General features: G+C 37.3%; 1 protein-coding gene across 6 annotated transcripts in view; it reads right to left on the minus strand.

The window, feature by feature from the left end:
- Positions 1 to 23,775, minus strand: part of TBC1D19 (TBC1 domain family member 19) — a 117,144-nt gene that overhangs the window by 53,183 nt on the left and 40,186 nt on the right. For 5 of the 6 annotated variants that reach the window (XM_037156733.2, XM_037156732.2, XM_037156737.2 and 2 more), the window contains 5 exons: positions 23,586 to 23,649; positions 22,539 to 22,585; positions 18,126 to 18,236; positions 10,788 to 10,860; positions 617 to 655 (listed from right to left, as the gene is read on the minus strand). In XM_037156733.2, coding sequence (XP_037012628.1) covers positions 617 to 655; positions 10,788 to 10,860; positions 18,126 to 18,236; positions 22,539 to 22,585; positions 23,586 to 23,649 — 334 coding nt within the window. The remainder of the gene's footprint in view (positions 1 to 616; positions 656 to 10,787; positions 10,861 to 18,125; positions 18,237 to 22,538; positions 22,586 to 23,585; positions 23,650 to 23,775) is intronic. The other variant, XM_037156734.2, reaches the window with a different exon arrangement.

A 23,775-nucleotide genomic window follows, 5' to 3' on the forward strand; every position in this document is an offset into this window, starting at 1 on the left:
AATTACATATGACTTTGAAAAATTGTATCAGTTTAGAATATGACAATATAATTGCCACAGAAGGTTCATTCTGACACAGACTTATTTGTAGTTCACATTTCAAAGATAAAACAGCATTTATAAAAACAAAGAAAAAAATCTTCAGAAGATGGGAAATAATTACTTCCCAGAACACTAGGAGCTGCTTCAGTTATTAAGTCTTTCATTACAAACAGCGCGACGGTTACATTTTCTCCTCAGGCCAGGGCATATTTCCATTAACACTAATGAGAAGTGTGTGGGCGCATCGGAGAGGGAACCTGCCTCTGTGATTTTGAAATTAAATTCTACTGCTGCATGGATTAGGCTAACATCCTTGAAGAATGTGTGTCTGCATTTATTTCCTTTTAGCGAACCATCTGTGTGCCTCTTCCTCTGACACTCACTGATGAAGCCAGAATGATGCACTTCCCCTCGTCTGAAAGATTCCCGTTGAAGTATTATGTAGTTAAATATTTCTCCCTTCTTAGGTTTTTGGTTTTCAAAGATTACATCTCAGCTGGAGGTACACAACACAGACATTTACTTAGGGCTCTCTCATTTTCAGAAATTACGATAAATATAATCAAAAGCTTACCTTTGTGCCCAATACGTACATGCTCATTTTCAAAAAGTTCTAGAAGTGATCAAAGAAAATAAAATTATTAAACATAAATATGAACAGCCACACTTAAAACAATAATGGGTATAATTTTTCTGATATTGATACTTTTAATTACATTTTAAGCTGCATGGCTCTGTAGAAAACTATAATATTTCTATTTATATGCATAAAATCCTTTTTCTAAGTTGTTTAAAGTTTGTAGAAATTTAAAAAGTACATTTAGTCAGAAGAAAATAATTGACAAACTAATTTTCCTTTGTTAAAATAAAACAGAGTATCTTCTCAAAACACAAAAATCTTTCTGCCCATTCATCTTTCCCCCCCCAAAAAAGGCAAAATTTGGGGTGACTGGCAGATGTCAGGGTGGAGATGGGGGCAAAATGGGTGAAGGGAGTCAAAAGGTAAAAAATTCCAGTTGTAAAATAAATAAATCCTGGGCGTGTCATGTAAAGCACGGTGACAGCAGTTAATAGTGTATTGCACATTTGAAAGCTGCTATGAGAGTAAATCTCGAAAGTTCTTATCTGAAGGAAGAAGGCCCACAGGGCTCTGCGGTGATGATGCAGTGGTCAGGCAGCAGTGTACCCTAACACTGGCTTAGTATGTTGTGCATCTGAAACTAATACAACAGTGCGTGTCAGTTACACCCCAGTGAAAACACCATGTTGACAGCTTCATTTGCAAAGTCCGACTTCCACTCTAATCCACCCATAAAGCAAATCTAATTTTAGAAGCCTTAATATTACATTGGTTAAAGTTCCACTATAGAATGGTATTTAAAAAGATTATATGAAAAAAGCAAAGATTTCTTTCTAAAATACCAAATCAATAAAAAAAGACTCATAAACTAAACCAAATGAAAATTTAAAAGCTTTTGTTCATCAGAAGACACCATTGAAAGTGAAAAGCACTGAAAGTCACAGCGTGGGAAATGTATTTACAATATACACATCCAGCAAAGGACTTGTATCCAGAACACATAAAGAACTCCCAGTAAGTCAATTAGAAAAAGACAATGGACACAAATAGGCAAAAGATTTGAACAGGTTTTTTACAAAAGAGGAGATCCAAAAGACCAGCAAACATGAAAAGGTGCTCGACTGGATTAGTCACAGAGGTGTGTGATTAAAACTGTGTGAAATACACAGCCGATACAACGACTGATGTGAAAAAGGCCGACAATGAGAAATGCAAATGAAATGGAGCACACAAACTTCTCATACAAAGGCAGTGCGGGTGTAAACTAGTACAACCACTTTGGAAAACTATTTGGCTTACTAACACTGTATATAGGCATATCCTATGACAAATTAGCAATTCATTCACAGGTATAAAACTAATACATACACATATATATCAAGAGATATATGCAAAAATATTCACAGCAAAACTATTGATGATAACCAAAAAGTGGAAACAACTCAGATGGTCCAGAACAGAATGAATAAAGGCGGTATATTCATACAGCAAAGAGAAAGAATGATATAACTGCACACAATACGAAAGAGTACGCACTGTATGATTTCACATCTATAAAGTACAAAAATAGGCAAAGCTAACTTGTGACATCAGGAGCCAGGAGAGTGGCTCCCCAAGGCACGAAGGGGTGGGGGAGGCAGAGTCTGAAAGCGCGCCTAAAGTGCTTTTGGGATGCTGGCAGTATTTTCTTCTTGATCTGGTTGGAGGTCACACAAGTGTGTCCACTTTGTAAAAATCCACTGATCTGTATACTTATGATATGTGTCCCTTTCAGCAATTGTGTCATATCTCTATAAAAGGTATTTTAAAAATCAGGTCAAAACAAACAACAAGGAATTATAAAATTGAGAGGGAGAACTTTCAGCTCTTCACCGCCTCCCAGAGAGACTCAGGCTCTCAACCTCCTTCCCTCCTCCCTCTCCCCACCACTGGGAAGGAGAACGGAGGAGCGGTTAATTGGATTTGTTAGATTCTACAACAGCACTTAGTTAACCTTTTTGGTAATAGTCTGACATTATTTAACATAATTGGCAAATTGAAAAAATATACTGGTTTAATTTCTGAACATAATTTCAGATGTACTTTAGTTAAAAATAGAAGTAAACCTAAGTTCACCTAAGTCAAATGGTGATTTAGTGAAGAAAACAGCCAAGTAATTAATGGGTATAAAAGTATAGTGATAAAATCAACCAAAATATTGATATAAAACTCTCCTTAAACACTACTTACAACATTTGATTCAAATGAAGATTACTGAAAAAAGCCCCTTGTATTAAAGAGGCATGTGAAGAATATTTAACCTATGCTTTAAAATTAATTGGCCAAATTTAAAATTATTTCAATAACAGGCACCACATTAAATTAAATTCATATCAGAATTTATTATTTGTGGTATGCTCATACAAATAACAAATAAACTCCTGAATATGTAGCAAAAATAGAATTCAAGTTATCTGGATATAAACAAGAAATTCTGACTGAAAAGATATGGGTGGGCCAACATGCAACACTTTAAACAGTAAAACTAAAGCTGTCTAGTAAGTAGTTCTAAAAACCATTAGTTTTTTATGCAACAAACAACATAGTCCTTTAACACATCAGCTATTTTCAAATCTTTGTACATTATTTCATTTTTCCAAATTTAGATCTCATATATCTCACTGCGCTTTAAATGCAATAGTGATAAAATTATTTTAAGTTCACTGACATTTTAATTTTCTTTTGTGCTAGTTTTTTCTTTTTTTCAATTCTAGAACATTCATTTCAAACAGCTCCAGGGACTTCACTGCTCCCTTCAGTCTGGCTCTGAACCTTCACGGCACCCACACCCCTGGTTTCAAATCCCCACAGCTCCAAAATTTGCGTCCAACATGTGGCTCAAGAACCTTCCAGCTCCAGTGTACTCCAAAACGCAGCCCCCAAACTCAACTTTGGAACTGCTCCTCCTAGCGCAAGCTTGAGACCTCTCTGACTGAGCTTCAGATTCAAGTTCGGTTTCAAGTACAGAAACTGCAATCCAGCAGGAATGCTGGGTCCCCCTCCCCTATGGGACTCCAGGGCTCAGTGCCTTCCCACGGACATGAGCTCCATACCCCAGAACCAGAACAGACCATTCTGAACCACTTCCAGAGTCCTCACCCTCAACCCAGACCTGGGAGCAGCCTCTCGCTCCCTGTTGGTGTGGGCTTTTTGTCTCTCTGGGTAAAGAATGTCTGTCTGCTTGTGGAACCCCTACCACCACCATTCTAATGAACAGGTGGTGGTGTCTGTGGTAGTCAAGTGCACCAGGTTTAGAGGGAGCCTGCTATTTGAATTCAAGACTGAGCTTTGCCACTTGCTAGTTGTGATATTGGGAATAAGCACTTAGTTTCTGCCCACCTCAGAGGGTGCCAAGCACCTAGAATGGGCTGCCCTTTAGTATAGGGTGGTTACATAAGATGCTTTCTTCTGTTGAACATTAGGACTCAATAGACAAGGGCTGGTGTTGTCACCAGTGATGATGATGATGTAAGTTAATAATCCTATAGAAAGAGCACTACAATTCCCATGTAACAGATGAGGAAGCTAAGGGTCAGAGAGGACCACAGAGAAAGGAAATGGTCCGCCAGGATCAGAATGGCACCCGCTGCTGTGCTGGTGCGTGTGTGCCCATGTGCCAATGCAAGTCCCTGTGGCCCCCACGACTCCCCTGCTGGGCCAGCCCTTCCCGTGGGCAGCCCTGCACCCCCTATGCCCCCCTGCCCTGTGCATCCTTTGCTAGTTTGTTTTCAAGCCCTGGCGGCGGTAGCGGCAGCAGTGGAGCCCTTTTGTGCTACTTCAGAGGAAAACTTCTCTGGCTATACCATTCCTTCTCTCTTTTTATTAATCATATTTTCAATTTATTACTCTTTAGGATTATATCAAGAGTTAAAAAAGCTGGGAATGCAGACTGGTACAGCCACTATGGAAAACAGTATGGAATTTCCTCCAAAAACTAAGAATGGAACTGCCTTTTGACCTGGCAATTCCACTTGGCAATTCTGCTGGGATTATATCCTAAGAACCCTGAAACACCAATCCAAAAGAACCTTTGCACCCCAATTGTCATAGCAGCACAATTTACAATAGCGAAGTGCTAAAAGCAACCTAAGTGCCCATCAGTAAATAAGTGGATCAAAAAACTGTGGTACATTTATACAATGGAATTTATGCAGCAGAGAGAAAGGAGCTCCTACCCTTTGCAACAGCATGGATAGAACTGGAGAGCATTATGCTAAGTGGAACAAGCCAGGAGGTGAGGGACAAATACCATATGATCTCACCTTTAGCTGGAACATAATCAACAACAACAACAAAAAGTAAGCAAAATAGAAATTAAGAACAATTTGACAGTAAACAGAGAGGAGGTGGGAGGGGATAATGAGGGGAAGGGTTTTCAGGAACAACTATAAAGGACACATAGATAAAACCAAGGAGGAGAGTGGAAGCAAGGGTGGGAAGTAGGTTTTGCTGGGGTAGAAGAAGGGGTAGTGGGGGGGAAATGAAGACAACTGTAATTGAACAACACTAAAATAATTATTAAAAAAAAAACACCTATCCTGAAAAATGAGATTTGTATGTGAAATACTAAGCTCCCTGGTTCAAAGTTGGTGCTCAACAAACAATAAATTCCTTTCCTTCCCATTAAAAAAAAAAAAAAGAGTTAAAAAAATCTATTGTACATGTATACAATAGAATACTACTTGGCCATAAAAAAGGGAAATCTTAACCCTTTGCAACAGAATGGATGGACCTAGAGAATATTAGGCTGAGTGAAATAAGCCAGTCAGAGAAAGAGGAGTACCAGATGATTTCATTCATGTGTGGAATCTAGTGAACAAAATGAACTAACAAGCAAATAATGACAGACTCATAGATAGAGAGCAGGCTGACAGCTGGCAGGGCTGGGTGGTGGTTGGGGGAGCTCTGGGTAGTAAGGGGTGGAGGGATTGAGCAAAAAAGAAAAAAGGAGAGAAAAAACATGGATACAGACAACATTGTGCTGATTGCTAGGGGGACAGGGGGTGGAGGGAGCTGTTGGAGGGTATGGGGGAGATGCCTGGTGATGGATGGAGACTTGACTGGGGTGGTAAACACACAGTACAGTGAACAGATGATGTGTTGTAGAATTGTGCCCCTGAAAACTGTATCATTTTGTCAACCTGTGTCACCTTAATAATTCAATAATAAGGGTGGGGAAAGGAGGTTTGATTTTTATTAAATTTAAATAATCACAACTGAGAATAATTTAAACAAGCAGAAGAGAGTAAAACAACAGAGGAAAGGGAAAAAAGTTAGAAAAAAACTATAATGGAGGCCTAATTTAATACATGTTGCTATTTGGTCTTAAAGTTTTACTTTCTGTTTCTGGACTTTCTTGCTTAAAGCTTTCTTTGGTTCTTACATTAAAATGTTCTTAACCTTTTCTGCCCTGGCTGGCGTAGCTCAGTGGATTGAGCACAGGCCTGTGAAGCAGGGGGTCGCCGGGTCGATTCCCAGTCAGGCAGGGCACATGCCTGGGTTGCAGGCCAGGTCCCCAGTGGGGGACACATGAGAGGCAACCACACGTTGATGTTTCTCTCCCACTTTCTCCTTCCCTTCTCCTCTCTCTAAAAAATAATAAATAAAATGTTCTTAACCTTTTCTAACAAATGGGATCATGGTATGCTAAAGGTCATGAACTTGTGTGTGACTCTCTGGGCACAACAGGGCCCGGACTCCCTGGCAATCCAGGGGCCACCTGGACACCTGATTCTCTACTGGGCAGAAAGCTCATGCTCAGGCACTCGGGAGCGGCTGCGTGGGGTGCGGTCTGGGCAGAGAGGGAAAAGGAAACCTGTCCTGGGCTAAGATTTTCTAGAAAGTCTATTCTGTGATGTCCAGGTTTAGCCCAGCTAAACGTTCAATGGCACTGTATTTCCGTTTTCCATTTGCTAACATTTCCAGTGTTAGATCACTTTTCGTACAGCTGGTTTTACAAAATTGATATCTAAACCAGAGTACTGCACTCTTTTAGCTTATTTTGGCTCCGAAGTAAATATTTGAGCAGATTATACAATGACCAAAAAAAATATTTGGGGTCCCTCAGAATATACAATCATTGTCTAATGCTAAAGTATTTGAACATATTTATTTCAAAGACTACATATAAAAGAACAATGAAAGTTTTATTGTAATTAGCTATGATTGCAAAGTCTTAGTAACCAAAGAATCAAAAGTTATCAGCCAGTTCTTTCTTATAAAAGTGGACGATACTTCCAGGTGGTAACAGTGTTTGATCACTGGAAGTGGTATGAAATAAAAATGAAAAGAGTACTGAATTTAACTATTTGATTATTTGAAGTATAACATTTTGCTTTCTAGTACAATTCTCTAGTCCAAGAATAAGAAACCCAAAGAAGTCAGAACCAGAATTTCCCATCTGTAATCTATGTTTCTCAGAAAATGCTGTGAGAACCAGTATGTTAACAGACACATTTATATCAATAGATCTTGTGCAGGAAAAGGTTCTCTGGTAAAATGTGAGTAGGACAGGCTAAGCTGAAAGTTTTCTTAGGACTTTTCATAGTCTTCAGGATAGTGACACACACTGTCACTGTAAAGTACAGCCATTCCCAACTCTTATTTGAAAACAAGATCCTCTACTTCACAGGGAATATGATGAACGCTTCACGGAACACACTTTAGGACATGCTGGCCCAAACGAAGATGCATTTTTCTTTCAGAAACAACAAGCTGAGAAAATGTCTCTTTAGCAGAACTCCCATCTAATAAGACTCATTACTATGTATAGTCAGACAATAATATCAAAAATATGACCAACCTCCTTTCTCATGAAAGAATGCTGATTTTGCTCCCCCTTTCCCGCTCAGCACGGGTCTTATAAATGGTTTCCATACTAAGGGTGTGTGTGTTTAAAACAAATGCATATTCTTGAGTTTATAGGAATAACAAATATGCCTGATTCTTTAAATCACTATAAAATAATGATTCTTTATTACAAAGATATGGACTATTTTCCTGACTCATATAAAAAGCTGACAATTTAGTAAGTGAGAAATGCACTTCAAATATAAAAACTGAACAACAGTATTGACAAAACATAGGTGATACAGGGTTTTAAAGATGATTAGGAAGGGGGACATCATGTAAATTATATGATTATCTAACCACTAAGCTATATACCTGAAACCAGTACATAATAAAAATAAAATAAAATAAAAAATATTTTTGAAAAGATGAGTAGGAAGGATCTAGTTCCTTTAAGTCATACTTAATCCTAAATGTAAAACTTGTCTCTAGCCAACACAAGTATTAGCAACATTTTAAAACATTTAGCGTTCGTTACATTTCCAATTTAACCAAACCCCATTCTTTCCAAGTAATTGTTGCCTAGCAATCTCAAATTAGGCAAAAATCTCGGTACCATACCACTAAAAAAAAATCTCATTGATGAAAATGAATGCGACCAATTTTTAACAGTCTTGTTTGAGAAGTCAAGAGAGCAAAAATGACCACATCAACTGAAGAGATTTTCAACTTCCTCCAGGCAGACTTAGTGCTCTCGCCTCTATGCCAAATGCCCCTTGTATGTAATAACAGCCAATGCCACGTAATTCTTACCTGAATCTTATCTTATACTATATGCTCCCTCAAAGCAAAATTTATGTCATATCTGTGGATTCACTAATCTCTGGCCCCTCACACACATTTGCTGTAAGTAGTATGAGTGAACCAAAGAGGAACTACCGTACTTGGCTGTGTACAATGTGCTCCCCTGTATAATGTATACCCACATCTTCCCCACCAAAGTTCTTAATGTTTTAATTTTTTGTTTTGATTTTTAAATTAAGTTTACTTATTTATATTTAGAAACAAAACCTATTATCATATCCCATGGTATTATTTTGCATGTAGATGTCATTACTGCTTTCTAGAGTTACACTTTTAACTCTAGAAAGCCATACAAGCATAAATAAAAGACTTAAAACATTTACACAGATACAGAATTAGTACTTCCCATGTATAATGTGCATCCTTATTTTTCCCTGAAAAATTTGGACAAAAATGTACACATTATATATGGCAAAATAAGGTATACTCTAGATTAAGGGAAAAATTAGGTTTTCTAAAGCATAGCTATTATAAGGTCTAGAAGAATTTAAAATGATGCTTAAGGATTAATTTCAAAAGTGAAAAGCATAAATATCATTCAAGGTTATATTACTATTTTTTCCCTTTTGTTAGTTCTATATGGCTGTCATGGGCCATGAAAAGAAGTATAAGGTAAAGATATTATCTGTCTTAGTCTATTCAAGCTCCTATAAGAAAACCACCACAAACTGGACAGCTTATAACTAACAGAAAATTATTCCTCCCAGTTCTGGAGGAATAGGGTGCCCATGCCGTCAGGTTCTGGTGAGGACACTCTTCGTGTTGCAGACTACCAATTTTCACTGTGGAAGAGGCTGGGGAGCTCGGCTGGGCATCTTTTATAAAAAACACCAATTCCCATTCATGAGGGCAGACTGCTTAGTTTTGAATCTTGGTTCTACCACTTACTAATTTTGTGACTTTGGGCAAGTTATTTAACATCTGTACTTCTCCAACTTTACTTCTATCTCACATCATATAAGAAAATTAAAGCCATAATGTAACGCCACTGCTTACCAGCAGCATAACCAAAACAGAAGACCATACGCACTCAGGACTCGCAGGCATACGAGCCACCACTGCTCCCACACACCGTCAGTGGAAGTGGAATCTGGTACTCCCACTTCGCAAATGCTTTGGCAGTGAGTCATCTACTGAAGCTGAACTTATGCAAACCTGAGGTCCCCAAAATTGTATTCCAAGATGTATATTCAACATATATTTACCAAAAGACATATATCAGAATGTTCATGGCAGCCATATTTGTAATAGCCCCACATTTGAAATTTCCCAAATACCCAACGGTAGAATGGATAAAGAAATATGTGTGTATATGTTGATATACATATATGATATACATATACAAATATGTTGATATAATAGACACTAGGATGCAAAAAATCCCCAAAAGATTTATGAATACACACAGCAATACTGCTGAATCTCACAAACACAGCACTGAACAAAAACGAGTCAAACATCAAAGAGTACACACTGTGTTCTAATTCATACAAATTTCGAGAACTGGCAAAACTAATCTGTGCTGGGAGGAATAAGAATAGTGGGTTGTTTTTTTTTGACATGGAGGAATAAAGATCGAAAGAGGTTAAGACAGGGCTTCAATTTATTAATCTGTATGTATGTGTCCAACTAATAAAAATTCACTGAGTCATTCCCTTATGATATAGTCTTTCCCCAAAGCATTAAAAACTCGTAAAGTTTTAAAAGTGATAATAAACATACCTTCTACATTGATGAGAGATTAAAACAAGACAATACACATATAACATATAGTATATGCTCCATAACTTTATTGTTATGTTTGCTATTATTACTAATGATCAGGAGCCAACATCCTTGTTTGATAAAGAAACAAGTGCAGAGGTGTGAAGCACCCCGCCCACCACACACAGCCAGCCAGTGGCAGGCGGGGGGAGGTTCTATGGCTGCCCGAGTGCGTCCGGCATTACTTCCACTCCAGTGCAGACCTCCCGTATTTTAAGTCAGTTTTTACTTCCTTTTTTACAACAGCTAAATATCAATCTCATCTTTTATAAAAAAAAAAAACACATTGTGCTTTTGCACAAAAAGAGAAAAGTTAGGGAAATTTTCTGAACAAGGTCTAAAAGATACTAATTTTAAAGCCTAAGTTTATTTTATGCAGAATGCTGTGTTTGCTTAATTTGATGATATAAAAAATAATAAAAATAGTGATGGCCAATAAAGGGAAATAAGAGTGCTGTCAATGAAGATTTTGCCAACAAAATAACTTTGTGTCTAATGATTTTTCAAAATTACTGTACGATCTTCAAATAAAAAGACATGGTCTACAATACACAGGATTCTATTCAATAATTAATAGTAACCCAAGAAAGGCAGAAAGCATGCTTTGTTTTCAGATATAAAAAGGTTATTCGATTTGGAAACGACAAGATAAAACTTAACCTCGCTCTAATTTATCATCACTTATACGCCACATGGGGGAAATACTAACCAGGAGGCACTTGTGTAGAATCATCTATACCTAGTTGTCCTGTAGTTAAGCCGAGTTCTACAAATAATTCTTTCTGAAAAACAACACACATAGAATTAATGTACATTTGACTTTGCTACTGCAAAAAAAAAATCACCTGCACCTAAATATTAGCATAAATAAAAATCACAATATAAAATGAATTTTTGCTTCCTTCAAATATCTAAAGAAGAGGACATTATGGAACCCTTAAATAGTAATACATTAATTCAAAATTAAGGAGCAGAATAACCATAATTTTTTAGTACACATATCACTATGTAACACATTTATTTCCAGGTGAAACAAACAAGAAAAGATAAACACTTTTAGGAAAAAATAATGTTTAATGGGAAAAGAAACTGGAAATAATAGTTCTCCAAATGTAGAGCCTTAGTAGTATATTTCCTTCTCATTTTTTCTGCCTAGGAATAATTTTTACTTTGATGCCTTATGACAAATATGAGTGATGCAATATTTTTCAAAAAAACTGTTTTTAATATAGTTCTTGATTATTTCCCTTTTTTAGGTAATAAGCTAATCAGTAAAGAAAGAAATGAATTATCCTTTGAGGAAAGATCTACTAACATTCAAATCTCCAGAAAACACACACACACACACACACACACATACACTATATGCAGCAAGAGTTAAACTTATCTTCTAACATCATTATCTAAATTGCCAGTATGATTCTGCATCTGTGTGGTTCTGTACACCACTCAGCTCTTAATTAACTATACACTGCAAATACCCAAAACAACTTAAAATAATTTTTAAGTAAAATTAGACTACCAAGTACTCTGCTAAAATAAGAATAAATTAGATTATTCTCCAGACTTCCTCTACTTACCCAGTAATGTCTAGGGAAAGTAATAATGTTTGTCTGTTATTTTTAAAATTTATAACAACCCCATGTTATTTGTATTATTTTTCTTTCCTAAGTAATTAAATATTTCTATTAATATTTGCCTCAGTGTTTTGTTACTATTTAGTTGCTAAAACCAAACTTCCTTCTCCTTTACAAAATAAAATTAGTTTTAATCCTTCCCAATTACCCATTATTATTTAAGTTAGTAATTTATTAATGTCCCTCACAAGACAGTTATTAAGCCTAATATGTACACACATTTCATTTTTGTATTGATTTTAAATAACTACCATTTCTCTTTTACACTGTTGTTCAAATACAGTCGTCTCCACTTTCACCCCACCATGCCACCCCGCCCCACCCATCCCTGCCTCTCACCCTTGAACCCAGCCCCTTTGGCTTTATCCACGTGTCCTTTATATGTGTTCCTTGATGGCCTTTCCCCTATTATCCCTACCCCCTTACTGTCAGTTTGTTCATTATATTTCAATTTTTAACTAAGCTTGATTTTTATCTATACTTTAAAAAAGCACTGTATCATATGTTACCAATATTTTAGATTAGAGAAGTAAACTCTTAATGTTGTTCTCCCATTTTCAACCAGTGTCTTCCACTTATTTTTAAACTCTCTCTTTGTTGAAATCATTAGAATTAATGACAATGTACTTGGTTTTTTAAATTACTTTGGTCTACATACTTGAGAGGGACTCAAGCCCAACAAATGTTTCAGTATGGGTTCTAACACGGCCATGGAGAATTGTGCTTATGCTACAACATGTCAGGAGCACGAGAAGCTCTGGACACCCATTTTCTACTCATATACCTGGCCCCCCTTCTCACATTCCCTTCAAAATTCCCAAGATGTCATGCCTTCCAGGACCCCTTCTTTGATATTTCAGGCTGATTTAGGCAGCTCTCTATGCACGCATTACCATTTATCAACCACTATAAACCTACACACTCACATCACATTAAAATGATCTTGCTATTGTTTATCTCCCCACTATCCTGAGGCTCTTGGGACACAGGGACTGTCTCAGACACATCAGAACTTAGTGTGGGGCTGAGTGACACACAGTGGGGGCTCCATAGTATTAAGCCACAGTACTGAGCTTCGATTCCACCCAGCTGTCTCCATATGACTGAATGGGTAAACAGAAATTCATCAGCAACTTCATGTTAGAGATAATTAATTTCGGTTTCAAGGAATTTCCTTTTACCATGGATGAGTCTACATAACATTGTGAACTAGATTTAAGGGCCATCCAGTATAAGAACACAAGTCTCACTGAGCCTCACCAAGTTCAATGTTCATAGACAGACCAGGGTCACAGACAAACCATGCATCCTGCAGTCAGCGTCATTAAATACTCAGGCCATACAAAGCAGGGAAGGTAGGGACAACTATCCCTACTGACCAGAGGAAGAGAAAACTAACTACTCTCTTAGCAGGTGTAGCCACAACTTCTTGAAAATTAGTCACAAGCGTTCGTTCTTCAATAGCTCAGAACGAATCCACGTCAGCTCCAGGTCCCTACAGACAGACACATGGTGTAATCGGTCCCGTTCACACACATGCTGGGCCTCTACATACATGATCCACTCGCCCTGCTCTTTCCCAGCAAACCCCTTCAAACCCGTTCAAATGGCAGTCCCTCTGAGAAGACTTCTCACCACTTCCAGGGGAAGAATCTGTACTTTTTCTGTACGGCCATGGCATTTTGTACAAACCACTACTAACAATGGGTGTTTAACACTTTAAAAAAATTACTTTGTAAAAATTAACTTTTTATCAAAGTTGTAGTAGTCGTGGTTAACAGTTATAAACTGCTTACCATGTCCCACTAACTGGGTGGCTTTAAACAACAGAAATTTATTCTCACAGTTCCAAAGGCTAAAAGTCCAGAATCAAGGAGTGTCCAGGGCCGTGCTCTCCCTGAAGGCCCTCGGAGAGAATGCGTGCACACCTTCCTCCTGGCGTCGGACGCTGCTAGCGATCTCAGGTGCTCCCTGGCTTACAGATGTGTCCCTTCAGTCTCTGCCTTCATTGTCACAGGACATTCTCTTTGGGACTCTCCTTCTGTGTCTCTTAAGGACATTAGTCATATCGTATTTAGGGCCCACCCAACTGCAGTAATCATCATCCTGACTACATCTGTGAAGACCCTATTTCCAAATGAGGTCACATTTACAGACCAGTAATGGGGGTTAGGACTTCAACATACCTTTTGGGGGCACAATTCAACCCATAACTTTTCTCTTAAGTTGTTGATCTACATAATGTCCCTATGAAATATTCTTATCCCTATTTTACAAATAAGAAAACTAAAGCTCAAGGACAACTTTTTTGCTCAAAGTCACATAGCCAATAAGTGGCAGAGCAAGAATTAAAACCCAGGTTAGTTGGCTTCAGAATCTAATCACCTACACTGTCTCTACATGCAGCAAAGAAGTCAACTCAGTTAAAAGACTTTTTTACAACAACAAAATAGCAGTCTCTATCTTACACTCCTTCCCAGTACACACACACACACACCCACATTCAGCTTATCCTCTGGTATGAACCTGCATATTTCACATAACAAGTGTATATTGCTATTTTTAATGTACCGGTTTCAGATAGCTATTGATTTTTTGTGGTAAATGAGGAGTTCGGCTCATGTACTTCTATCATTTCAATTATATATCAGCCCCTGATGAACTCTATCAAGGGTCTGCATTATTATGACTATTTAAATATTATTCACTACTGAGCCACATAATGTTACAGAGGTGTTGTTCCCTTTCATACACTTTCTTTCATTCAATTCTTAATTAAACTACTTTGTCACTTACAGAATTTTCTCTAACCATTTACCTCTTCCTACATACGCCCTGTAACAAGTCTAAAAAGACCCTGCTTGATAGAATTCTGCATGTGGTCAAATGTGTCAGCTCATTACGCCTTCGGTGTTCTCTTGCAGGCACTCATCTTGGAAGCCTCCAGGCTCCCGCTCCCCCCTGGAACCGCTCCCCTCTGGTCCTGCCGTACTGCCCCCGTCCTAGAGCTCCTCATCGTCATACTGGAAAGTCTTCTTGTAGTTCGAAATCCCATTCCCTAAGTGCCCTATTTGTCCTTTTTATTTATGACCTTATTTTGGAGGACTTGTACCAATAGTTCTCTGAATAAGAGTAAACATTTCATTTTAGATTACATACATCTGAAAACGTCTACTCTGGCTTCATACTTGATTGACTGCTGGTTGCATACAGAAATCTAGGCTAAAATCGTTTGAACTTTTAAAGGCATTATTGCAAAATCTTCTGGCTTCTAGTCTTACTGTGGAGAAGTCAGATGCCACTGTGACTCCTGACATTTACCTGCATTGTTTCTCTCCTATGAGAAGTTTCCAGTCTCCTTTCCAGGTGCCTTGCGATGGCTCTTTGTTCATTCATTGCACTGGGTACTAGGTGGGCCTTGCCATACTGGAGATTCCTGCTGTTCGGTTCTGGGACCCTCACCTCTGCTTTCTCTTTCTGTCAGATGTTAACCTTCTGGATTGATCCTCCAATTTAAATCGCCCCTCCCCCTTATTTTTTATCTCTGGCTTCTTGCTCTTGCTCTGCCTTCTGATAGATTTCCTCAGCTTTGTCTTTATCCTCCTGACCTTTTTTGATTCCTAAATGCTCTTTTTCATACTCTACTGTTTGTTGTGTTAGTTTAATAAAATTCTGTTCTTGTTTCATGAGTAATATCTTCTGAGAACATTAATGGTTTCTTTAAGTTGTCTATTGGAAGGAAGTAGTTAACAAAGGGCTCTAGCAGGGGTGTCCAACATTTTTGGTGTCTCTGGGTCACACTGGAAGAAGAGTTGTCTTGAGTCACATACTAAATACTCAAACACTAATGAAAACTAATGAGTAAAGAGAAGGTTTTAAGTAAACTGACGATTTTGTGTTGGGCCTCATTCATAGCCATCCTGGGCCACATGCGGCCTGCGAGATGGACACCCCTGCATGAAGATGACCTTGGGTTTACCTTCTTTTGCACTGCCACCCCAAAAATGTATTGACTCACACAAATGTGAAAAGGAATGCCAGCTGTATTAATGAGCAATGTTACTCATTATGGAAAAAATATGACCCTTGGCTTGTAAGTTACATCCGAAATGGAACACTATGAATCAACTATGAAAATCTATTGGAAAACATATGCCTCATGCCACATGTGGTGTCCCTGGAGGGGACGTGGAAGTTACACTCACATTTGTATAATGTTCATATACTTAGGTTCGAATGTGAGTATAACCTCTTCCTATTGCCTAAGAGACTTTCCTGTGTTACACCTATATGATTCGTCACTTCTAATTGCCTGTACTCCTTCTGGGACTAGGAAGGAACATCTGGTTGGCTGTAGACTCCCAGCAAAGATCTACCTGCTAATACCTTGCTGATATACTGACATGCTGTGTTCTGTCCTGTATCACTCTACAAATTGAGGTGAAGCTGGTGTCAGCTTATGGCCTATTGTATCTTGTGAGTGTGAATGGAAATTCAAACCTGAAACAACTATTAGTGGTCATGATAAGTGTTTATTCTATAAACACTTTATGTTGACTACTTTAACTATTATTTTTTTATTTCTCTGTTTTAGTTTTAGTTTAGTTTCTCTGCCTTTCAAATTGGAGGACTTCAAGTTCCTGGAGATCCTAGGCTGGCCATTCACAGGAATAGGCAGTAAGAAACGGACTGTTCAGTCCTGTGTCTGCCAGGACTGGGAATAGAGTGTGGTGGGCTTCCCTCTGTGGAGACTTTGTGGCCAGCCAGCTATCTTTTCATAAGGGTCCCCCAAAGCTCTGGCAGTCTTTCCTCTGGTATTCTAGAGTTGGTGGGGAATGAGGAAGGAGAGAACTGGGTAGGCGTAGTGGTAGTGACTGGGGACAATCTCATCATTCAGCCAACTTCCACTTAATTCCTCTGTTTTCAGTGGAGTACCTCATTTCTGCCCTGCTCTTTGTCTGAGGTCTCCAAGTTCACAGGCTTTCCGATGCCATTTCTCTGGTCTCCGGTGGGGAAGGAGGAGTCGCCTGACTCTGCAGGGTGGTAGGAGCCTGGGGGTCTAACCCATCCTAATACACACTGTCATGCAATCTCCATTTTCAGTCCTCTGATTCACTATGGCCTTCTATAACATGCAGCTTCTCTAATTCTTGAGCCTTTCCAAACCTCTGCATAGGATATCATCTGGCTTCTTGTATCAGTTAAGTGTTCAATAAAGAAACAGAAACCATAGCCAATATGTGGACACAGAAAAACAGAATTAGGAAAGGCAGAAAGCAACTCTGACTTCCAGGCTGAAAAAAAGTGCACCAAGGACTAAGAACTCAGGAAAGGACCCCCGCCCTTGAGACAGAGATTCAGACCTCTATGAAAAGGGGATATGTGCCTTAAGCATGTGCGGACCAGGGGCAGTAAAGAAACTTGCCCGATGACACAGGCTGGAGCCAATCGGCTGTGGGCTGGGGCAGTGGGTGTTAGCAGGCCTTCCAAGTGCTGACCTCCAGGCTCCCACACAAGGGAACCAGAAAAAAAAGGTTCGTTCTCCTGCCACACCAGTCTTGCTGTTTCCTGCAGAAGCCTCTACTAACAAAGCCTAACATCAAGCCAGTCGGCAAGAAAGAAATGTATACAAGGCCCAGCTCCAGGATTACAAAGCAGAACAGAAAAAGATAGATCTGGAGCTGGAGGATAATCAAGTGATTACCGGCACACTTCTCGTCCGTACCTCCCGTTTTCTCCCAGTTAGGCTTGAACTTCTGCTTTCATGTTGAAGTCATTATTATTCTCCCATCAGCTCTCTATCTTAATACATGAAACCTCTGAGTTACAAACTGTTTGCTTCAACAAACACAGTATTTACGTTTCTGTGCTCCTTATTGTTTTGCAGTGATAACTTCTCAAATCCACCACCAGTAAATCTCATTTTTCCGTAATGACTCTACTTTAAAACAAGCTTCCTCGCCCAATGTGAAAGTCTCCAGGGTAAAGACAGTCTCTTCCTTACTTTTCCTCATCTCCTTCAGTGCCTCACCATGTTAGAAGCTCAATAAATGCTAGTTGAAGTAAATAAAATGTACTTTCATTTAAAAATTTTATAAAATTCACAATTTGTTTCAATCTGTTTTATAGACATACATCAGGCACCCGAATCCCAACAAGCTGTCTTGTAAATCTATGCTGTTTACTGAAGTAGGGAATAAGCAAAAGCATTTATAGCTCAATGCAAGTTCATCTTCAGTCCTACTAGAAGAGCAACTTTTTCTCTAGGTAACATATTTACAATAAAAAAGAAAGCTTCATTTTATTTATTTAATGATTGTCCTATAGTTTGGATATATGCTGCACTAAAATATTTTTCTAATGGCTGTCTTCTAAAACATGTTAACTTATTTTTAGATGCCTATACTTACCAATTCAGGGATGTCTTTTACTTTCAGAGGAACTTGAATTAAACCCAAATGAGTCCTGAAACTAAGATAATCACCATTTTCATAATTTGGGTTGCGAAGATTAATTAATACCTTTAAAAACAAATCCAACAAAATTGATTAGTTTTTAATAGGATGTCTACACTTACAAAATTGGCAGTGATATTCTTGGTATATCACCACAAAATTAAAAACTACTTGGGATTATGCATATACTTCAATAACACTCTAAAATGTGATAAATTTGTACTAAAATGTGAAATTACTAGAGACATGATTTTAATTAGGATGGCTTAATATTCCAACTGATGACATAGCATATGAAACTAAAAAGAATTTAGCTATAAAGAAAAGGTTTCTGATGATAAAGAAAAATTGTTTGATTATAATAATTTAGCAGGGAAGGTGATAGAAAAATAAAAATTGCTTGATTGTAATATTTACCAGGAAAAATTTTAGAACCATCCCTAACCCTTTTAAAAATAAATATTGACTGGCATTCTCCTAAATTCTAGCAGTCTCCTACATTCTAGCATTCTCCTAAATTCTATAGAACAAGCAATGTCTGGCTGAGTGAACCCCATACCTCTCTCTAAGTGGCCCCAGGCCTATCACTAGCAGCAGCTGGCCTTGGTTCACAGCTTGGCCTTGCCTGGACACCTCTCGGCCCAGCAAGTAGCATCCATCTGCAGATCTCTTGGTGGCTTATACCAAGTGGCCCCAAGCAGATCACAGGTGGTGGCTGACCTTGGCCTGCACCTCCCAGGAAGCCCCAGAGCCAGTATACCCAGTGGATAGCTTCAAACCACACCAAAGCACCACCACCCAACCATCTCCAGAGTGACACACTCAAGGCTCAGACTCAATGGACAGTGGGCACAGCCAATCCTTGCAGCTGACTGGCCTAGTAAATCCCTTCTACTGACATGCCAATTGACCAATCAAGGCTTAATTATGAGAGGAGGGTATGCACAGCCTTGAGTATCCAGCTTGGGTGAAAGGAGAGGCTGTACCACTGGACCCTACAGAACACCTACTATACTAGGTCACTCTTCAAAGCCTGAGAGATGTAGCAGCTCTACCTAATACATACGAAGAAACACAGGGAGGCTGCCAAAATGAGGAGAAAAAGAAACACATCCCGAATGAAAGAACAGAACAAAACTTCAGGAAAAAAAACTAAAAAAAAAATGGAGACAAACAATCTACTAAATGCAGAGTTCAAAACACTGGTTATAAGGATGCTCAATGAACTTAGTGAAAACCTCAAGAGCATAAAAAAGAACCAGTCAGAAATAAAAGATGTACTAACTGAAATAGAGAATAATTTATAGGGATCAACTGATGAGTGGATGAAGATGAAAATCAAATCAACAATTTGGAATATAAGGAAGCAAAAAACCACCCACTCAAAAACAGCAAAAAGAACAAAGAATCCAAAAAATCAGGATGTGTAAGGAACCTATGGGACAACTTTAAGTATTCTAACATCCACATCATAGGGATGCCAGAAGGAGGAGAGAGTGAGATATTGAAAACCTATTTGAAAAAATAATGACAGAAAACTTCCCTAACTTAGTGAAGGAAATAAATAGTCCAGGAAGCACAAAGAGTACCAAACAAGATGAACCCAAAGAGGCCCGTACCCAAACACACAATTAAAATGCCAAGGGTTAGAGACGAAAAGAGAAACTTAAAAGCAGCAAGAGGAAAGCAGTCAGTTACCTACAAGGGAGCTCCCATAAGACTGTCAGCTGATTTCTCAACAGAAACTTTGTAGGCCAAAGGGGACTGGCAAGAAATACTCCAAGTGATGAAAAACAAGAACTACATCCAAGATTATTCTACCTAGCAAAGCTATCATTTAAAATTGCAGGACAGACAAACAGTTTCCCAGACAAGAAAAAGCTAAAGGAGTTCATGACCACCTAACTAGTATTACATGAAATGTTAAAGGGTCTTCTTTAAGAAGATCAAACATATGAACAGTACAATGGCAATAAATATGTATCTATCAACAATTGAATCTAAAAAACAAAATAACTGAACATGCAAAACAGAAACAGAAACATAGATATAGAGAATGTTTTAACAGTTGCCAGATGAGAGGGGCATTAGGAGAGGGTGAAAATGGTGAAGTGATTAAGAAGTACAAATTGGTTGTTACAGAACAGTCATGGGGATATAAAGTACAGCATAGGGAATATAGTTAAATATAGTCTAATAACTATTAGATGGGTGCCAGATTTATGGAATCGATCACTTATTAAACTACGTAATGTCTAATCACTGGGGTGTATGCCCGAAACTAATATGTCAAATGTAATTAAAAATTAAAAATTAATTTAAAAAATAATCTGCCATTATGTTTTAATGCATATCTTTATCTTTAGTATAGATAACACACACACACTGCTTTTTAAATGTCAAACCATTAATACATAATGTAAAATGTTAAAATTTTAATTTATCCCAGTATATTCCTCAGAGTAAATCTTTACAAATAGCCTTTCCTTTTAAAAAAATATTGCAATGTTTTTAAAAGACAGTGAAGTAATACTGGAGGTTATCACCTCTAAACCAAATGCATATGGGAAAATGAAAGAAAATTTCAGAAGTGAAGCTAACAAAAAAGACAATTTATATACTTTTTAAAATTAAACATATAAAAAAGTCTGAAATTTACATATCCTTTAATCTAGGAGTTTCATTTCTATGAGTACAGTTATGGAAAAAATTAAAGATGTTTGCAAAGACAGTGTGGAAAGAATGTTAATAAAGTACTATTTATAATGGAAAAACATACACAACTTAGACATCCCATAAAGGGAATTACTTAAATGAATTATGATCAGGTCATAAATAAAATACAGTATAATAAATAATGTAGGTAATAACATTAAAATGTTCACAATATATTACATTTTAAAAAATTATGGTAATTGTAGTGTTTATTGCAGTATAATGGTATTATGAATAATTTTTCTTCTTATGGTGTCTTATTTTTCCATCAATTACTATTCATTTTAGGAAAAGAATAATAATAGATTTAAAAAATATTTTTAAGTTGAAACTGCTGAGGGAACAAAACCATCAAGAGTTCCGTGAAGGAGATTATGACAACAGAATCACTATCACATTATCACTATCTGCTCGAGAACTGATGAATCAATGGCTGATAAAATGGAATGTTCTATAATGCTAAGTCTCCTAAAATTGCAAACACTAAATTGTAACTGAAAATATCAATGGTATTTGTTTTAAAAAATAAAAGATTTAGCAAGGAATCAATTATGTTAAATACAGACTAACTCAGAACAGCACAAGTTCAGACTAATCACACAAATCAGGGACCTGCTGCAAGGGAAACTCATGAGGACAGACTAGAAAAGGAAAAGAATCTATGAGTACATGGGTAATAGAACAAAGGAAATATTAGAAGTGCAAAAATGATAACAAGGAAATGATTATGTAAAATGTTCTTGAACTAAAGAAGAATCTTAGCATGAATAATAAAAGGATCAATTCAGCAACCATTCCTAAGGAAATAGAATGTATGACTATTACAGACAAAACATAAAGATAACCATATAAAAACTGCATGAAATTTCAGCCATAGTGCTTGAAAAGGCAAGAGTTTGGAAGATACCTTTAAGAAACTAAGAGAAATAATGCCATCACTATGAAAGCAGCTTCTGACCCACCTAATTTCTCTTTAAAGTTAAAAAGAAACTATTTACAATTCCAAAAGACCTGAAAAAAATTTCTAACAATGTTTAATCCTGGCAGACTGGTATCAGAGAAAACAGGTTCAGAAAAGAAATAAAAATAAAATGTGAAAGAGTAATTCATTCATTCATTCAACAACTATTTATTAAGCAAGTATATGCTAAGCATTGCTCTCCTTGTCAGAGACAGAGCAGTTAAAGACAGGATTAACATGCAGCTGAGTTTCTGCCCATGCCTATCCCCATGGACACCTGGAACTCTGGTAGTGACCCTTGGTTGAGATGGGATAGAATGTACAAACCAGTCACTTACAAAGAGCTATTTAACGACACCTGTATTTACACTATCTATTGCCTGGACAACTAGAACAAGGAGGGAAAAGATTCTCTGAGCACCTATACGTTCCAGGCAGCAGGCTACATGATTTGTAGTCACTATTTTCAAATAAAATCTTCCTAATTGATTTACTTGCCTCTAATCTTTCCACTTTCTGATGCATTTTCCAAGAGCAATTTCCAAACACAAATTTGATCTTGCCATTCCCCTGCCTCACTGGCTCAGGGGCTGTGTACACAGCGATTCCTCCGCCTGGAGATCATCTTACATCATCGTTTCCTTCCCATTTTCCCCTCATTAACATGCATATATTTAACCAATAGAACCTACCTCAAGAAAATCCTTAGGTGCATAAACAGGTCTGAAAAGGCTTAAATCTAGAATTAAGAAGAGAGATTAAAAATTTCAGTTAACATATTATATTAATGTTTATTAATAATAAATGTTAATGATTCTTCCGTATGCTGCTGTGTAGCTAGATTAATTCAAACATGTGCAGAGTATTGGTTTTTTGTCATGCATTGTATTAAGTATTGGAAACACAAAAATAAAAAGTCCCTCCCACGGACAGCCTAGATGACATATTCTGGAAGAAATTAAGAGGCTCCCTTTCATAAATTTGTAATAGATTATTTATAACTGAATTGAAAAAATAATGTCAATATAAAAGTTCTATATGAGAATTCTCAAAGTACATAAAATACAAACAATGGATCCTCAGTGAATTCCTCTAGCTGTTTTGTTCTCCCTTTTGAACTTCCGCGAGGACTTTCTCTGCTATGGTGCTTATTTCTGGCACAGTCCCCTACACTTATTTTTAGAGGAGTAGTGAGCAATTATGTACATGTCTACCTATGCAATATATATATATGTGTGTGTGTATATATATATATATATATACACAACTATATATATATAGTTGTCACTCATTATATGTTTATAAAATTCACTTAGTTTTAAACATTACAATGATCCAAAAATAGGTTCTTAAAAACATTTCAGAAGTCTTAAAACTTTCCACCATTTAACCCATCTTTGACATCTCAATAGAATTAAAGCTTGAAAAATATTTACCTTAACTATGAGTCTAAGAAATCCAAGAAGTATTTAATTTACCCTTTTATAAAAACATTTTCAAATGCTGCCTTAAAAACAGGGAAAATGAGTTAAATGTTCTCAAAATAATGGAGAACACTGACTGAAGTGAGGAGTTTTCAAACAGCAAAGCAAACAAAACAGATGATAGTAAACAGTAAATTAGTGGAAGGGAAAGTTGTTCTCTGTCCAAAAGAACGGTTAATATTGTTATTTTGGACACACAATTATGGAAACAACTTTTTCCCCACTACCACATTTTGAAAAAAGTTCTTCATATACCTGGTTCATCAGTTCCCATTTCATTCCATTTACTGAGGAGTTCTTTCTGTTCTCCAACCGGCCGCTAAAACAGGTAATTTAAAAAGTGGTTTCATTTTGCACAGTTTATCAATATAGCTGAAAAATAAAAATCAATAACTTCTCTAAAAGTTTAAGTAAGCTAATATAACAGATGGAAAAATAATTTCAT

The sequence above is a fragment of the Artibeus jamaicensis genome, unplaced genomic scaffold (assembly GCF_021234435.1).
Source record: "Artibeus jamaicensis isolate MK-2021 breed Jamaican fruit bat unplaced genomic scaffold, CSHL_Jam_final contig_76, whole genome shotgun sequence".
NCBI classification, from domain to species: Eukaryota; Metazoa; Chordata; class Mammalia; order Chiroptera; family Phyllostomidae; genus Artibeus; species Artibeus jamaicensis.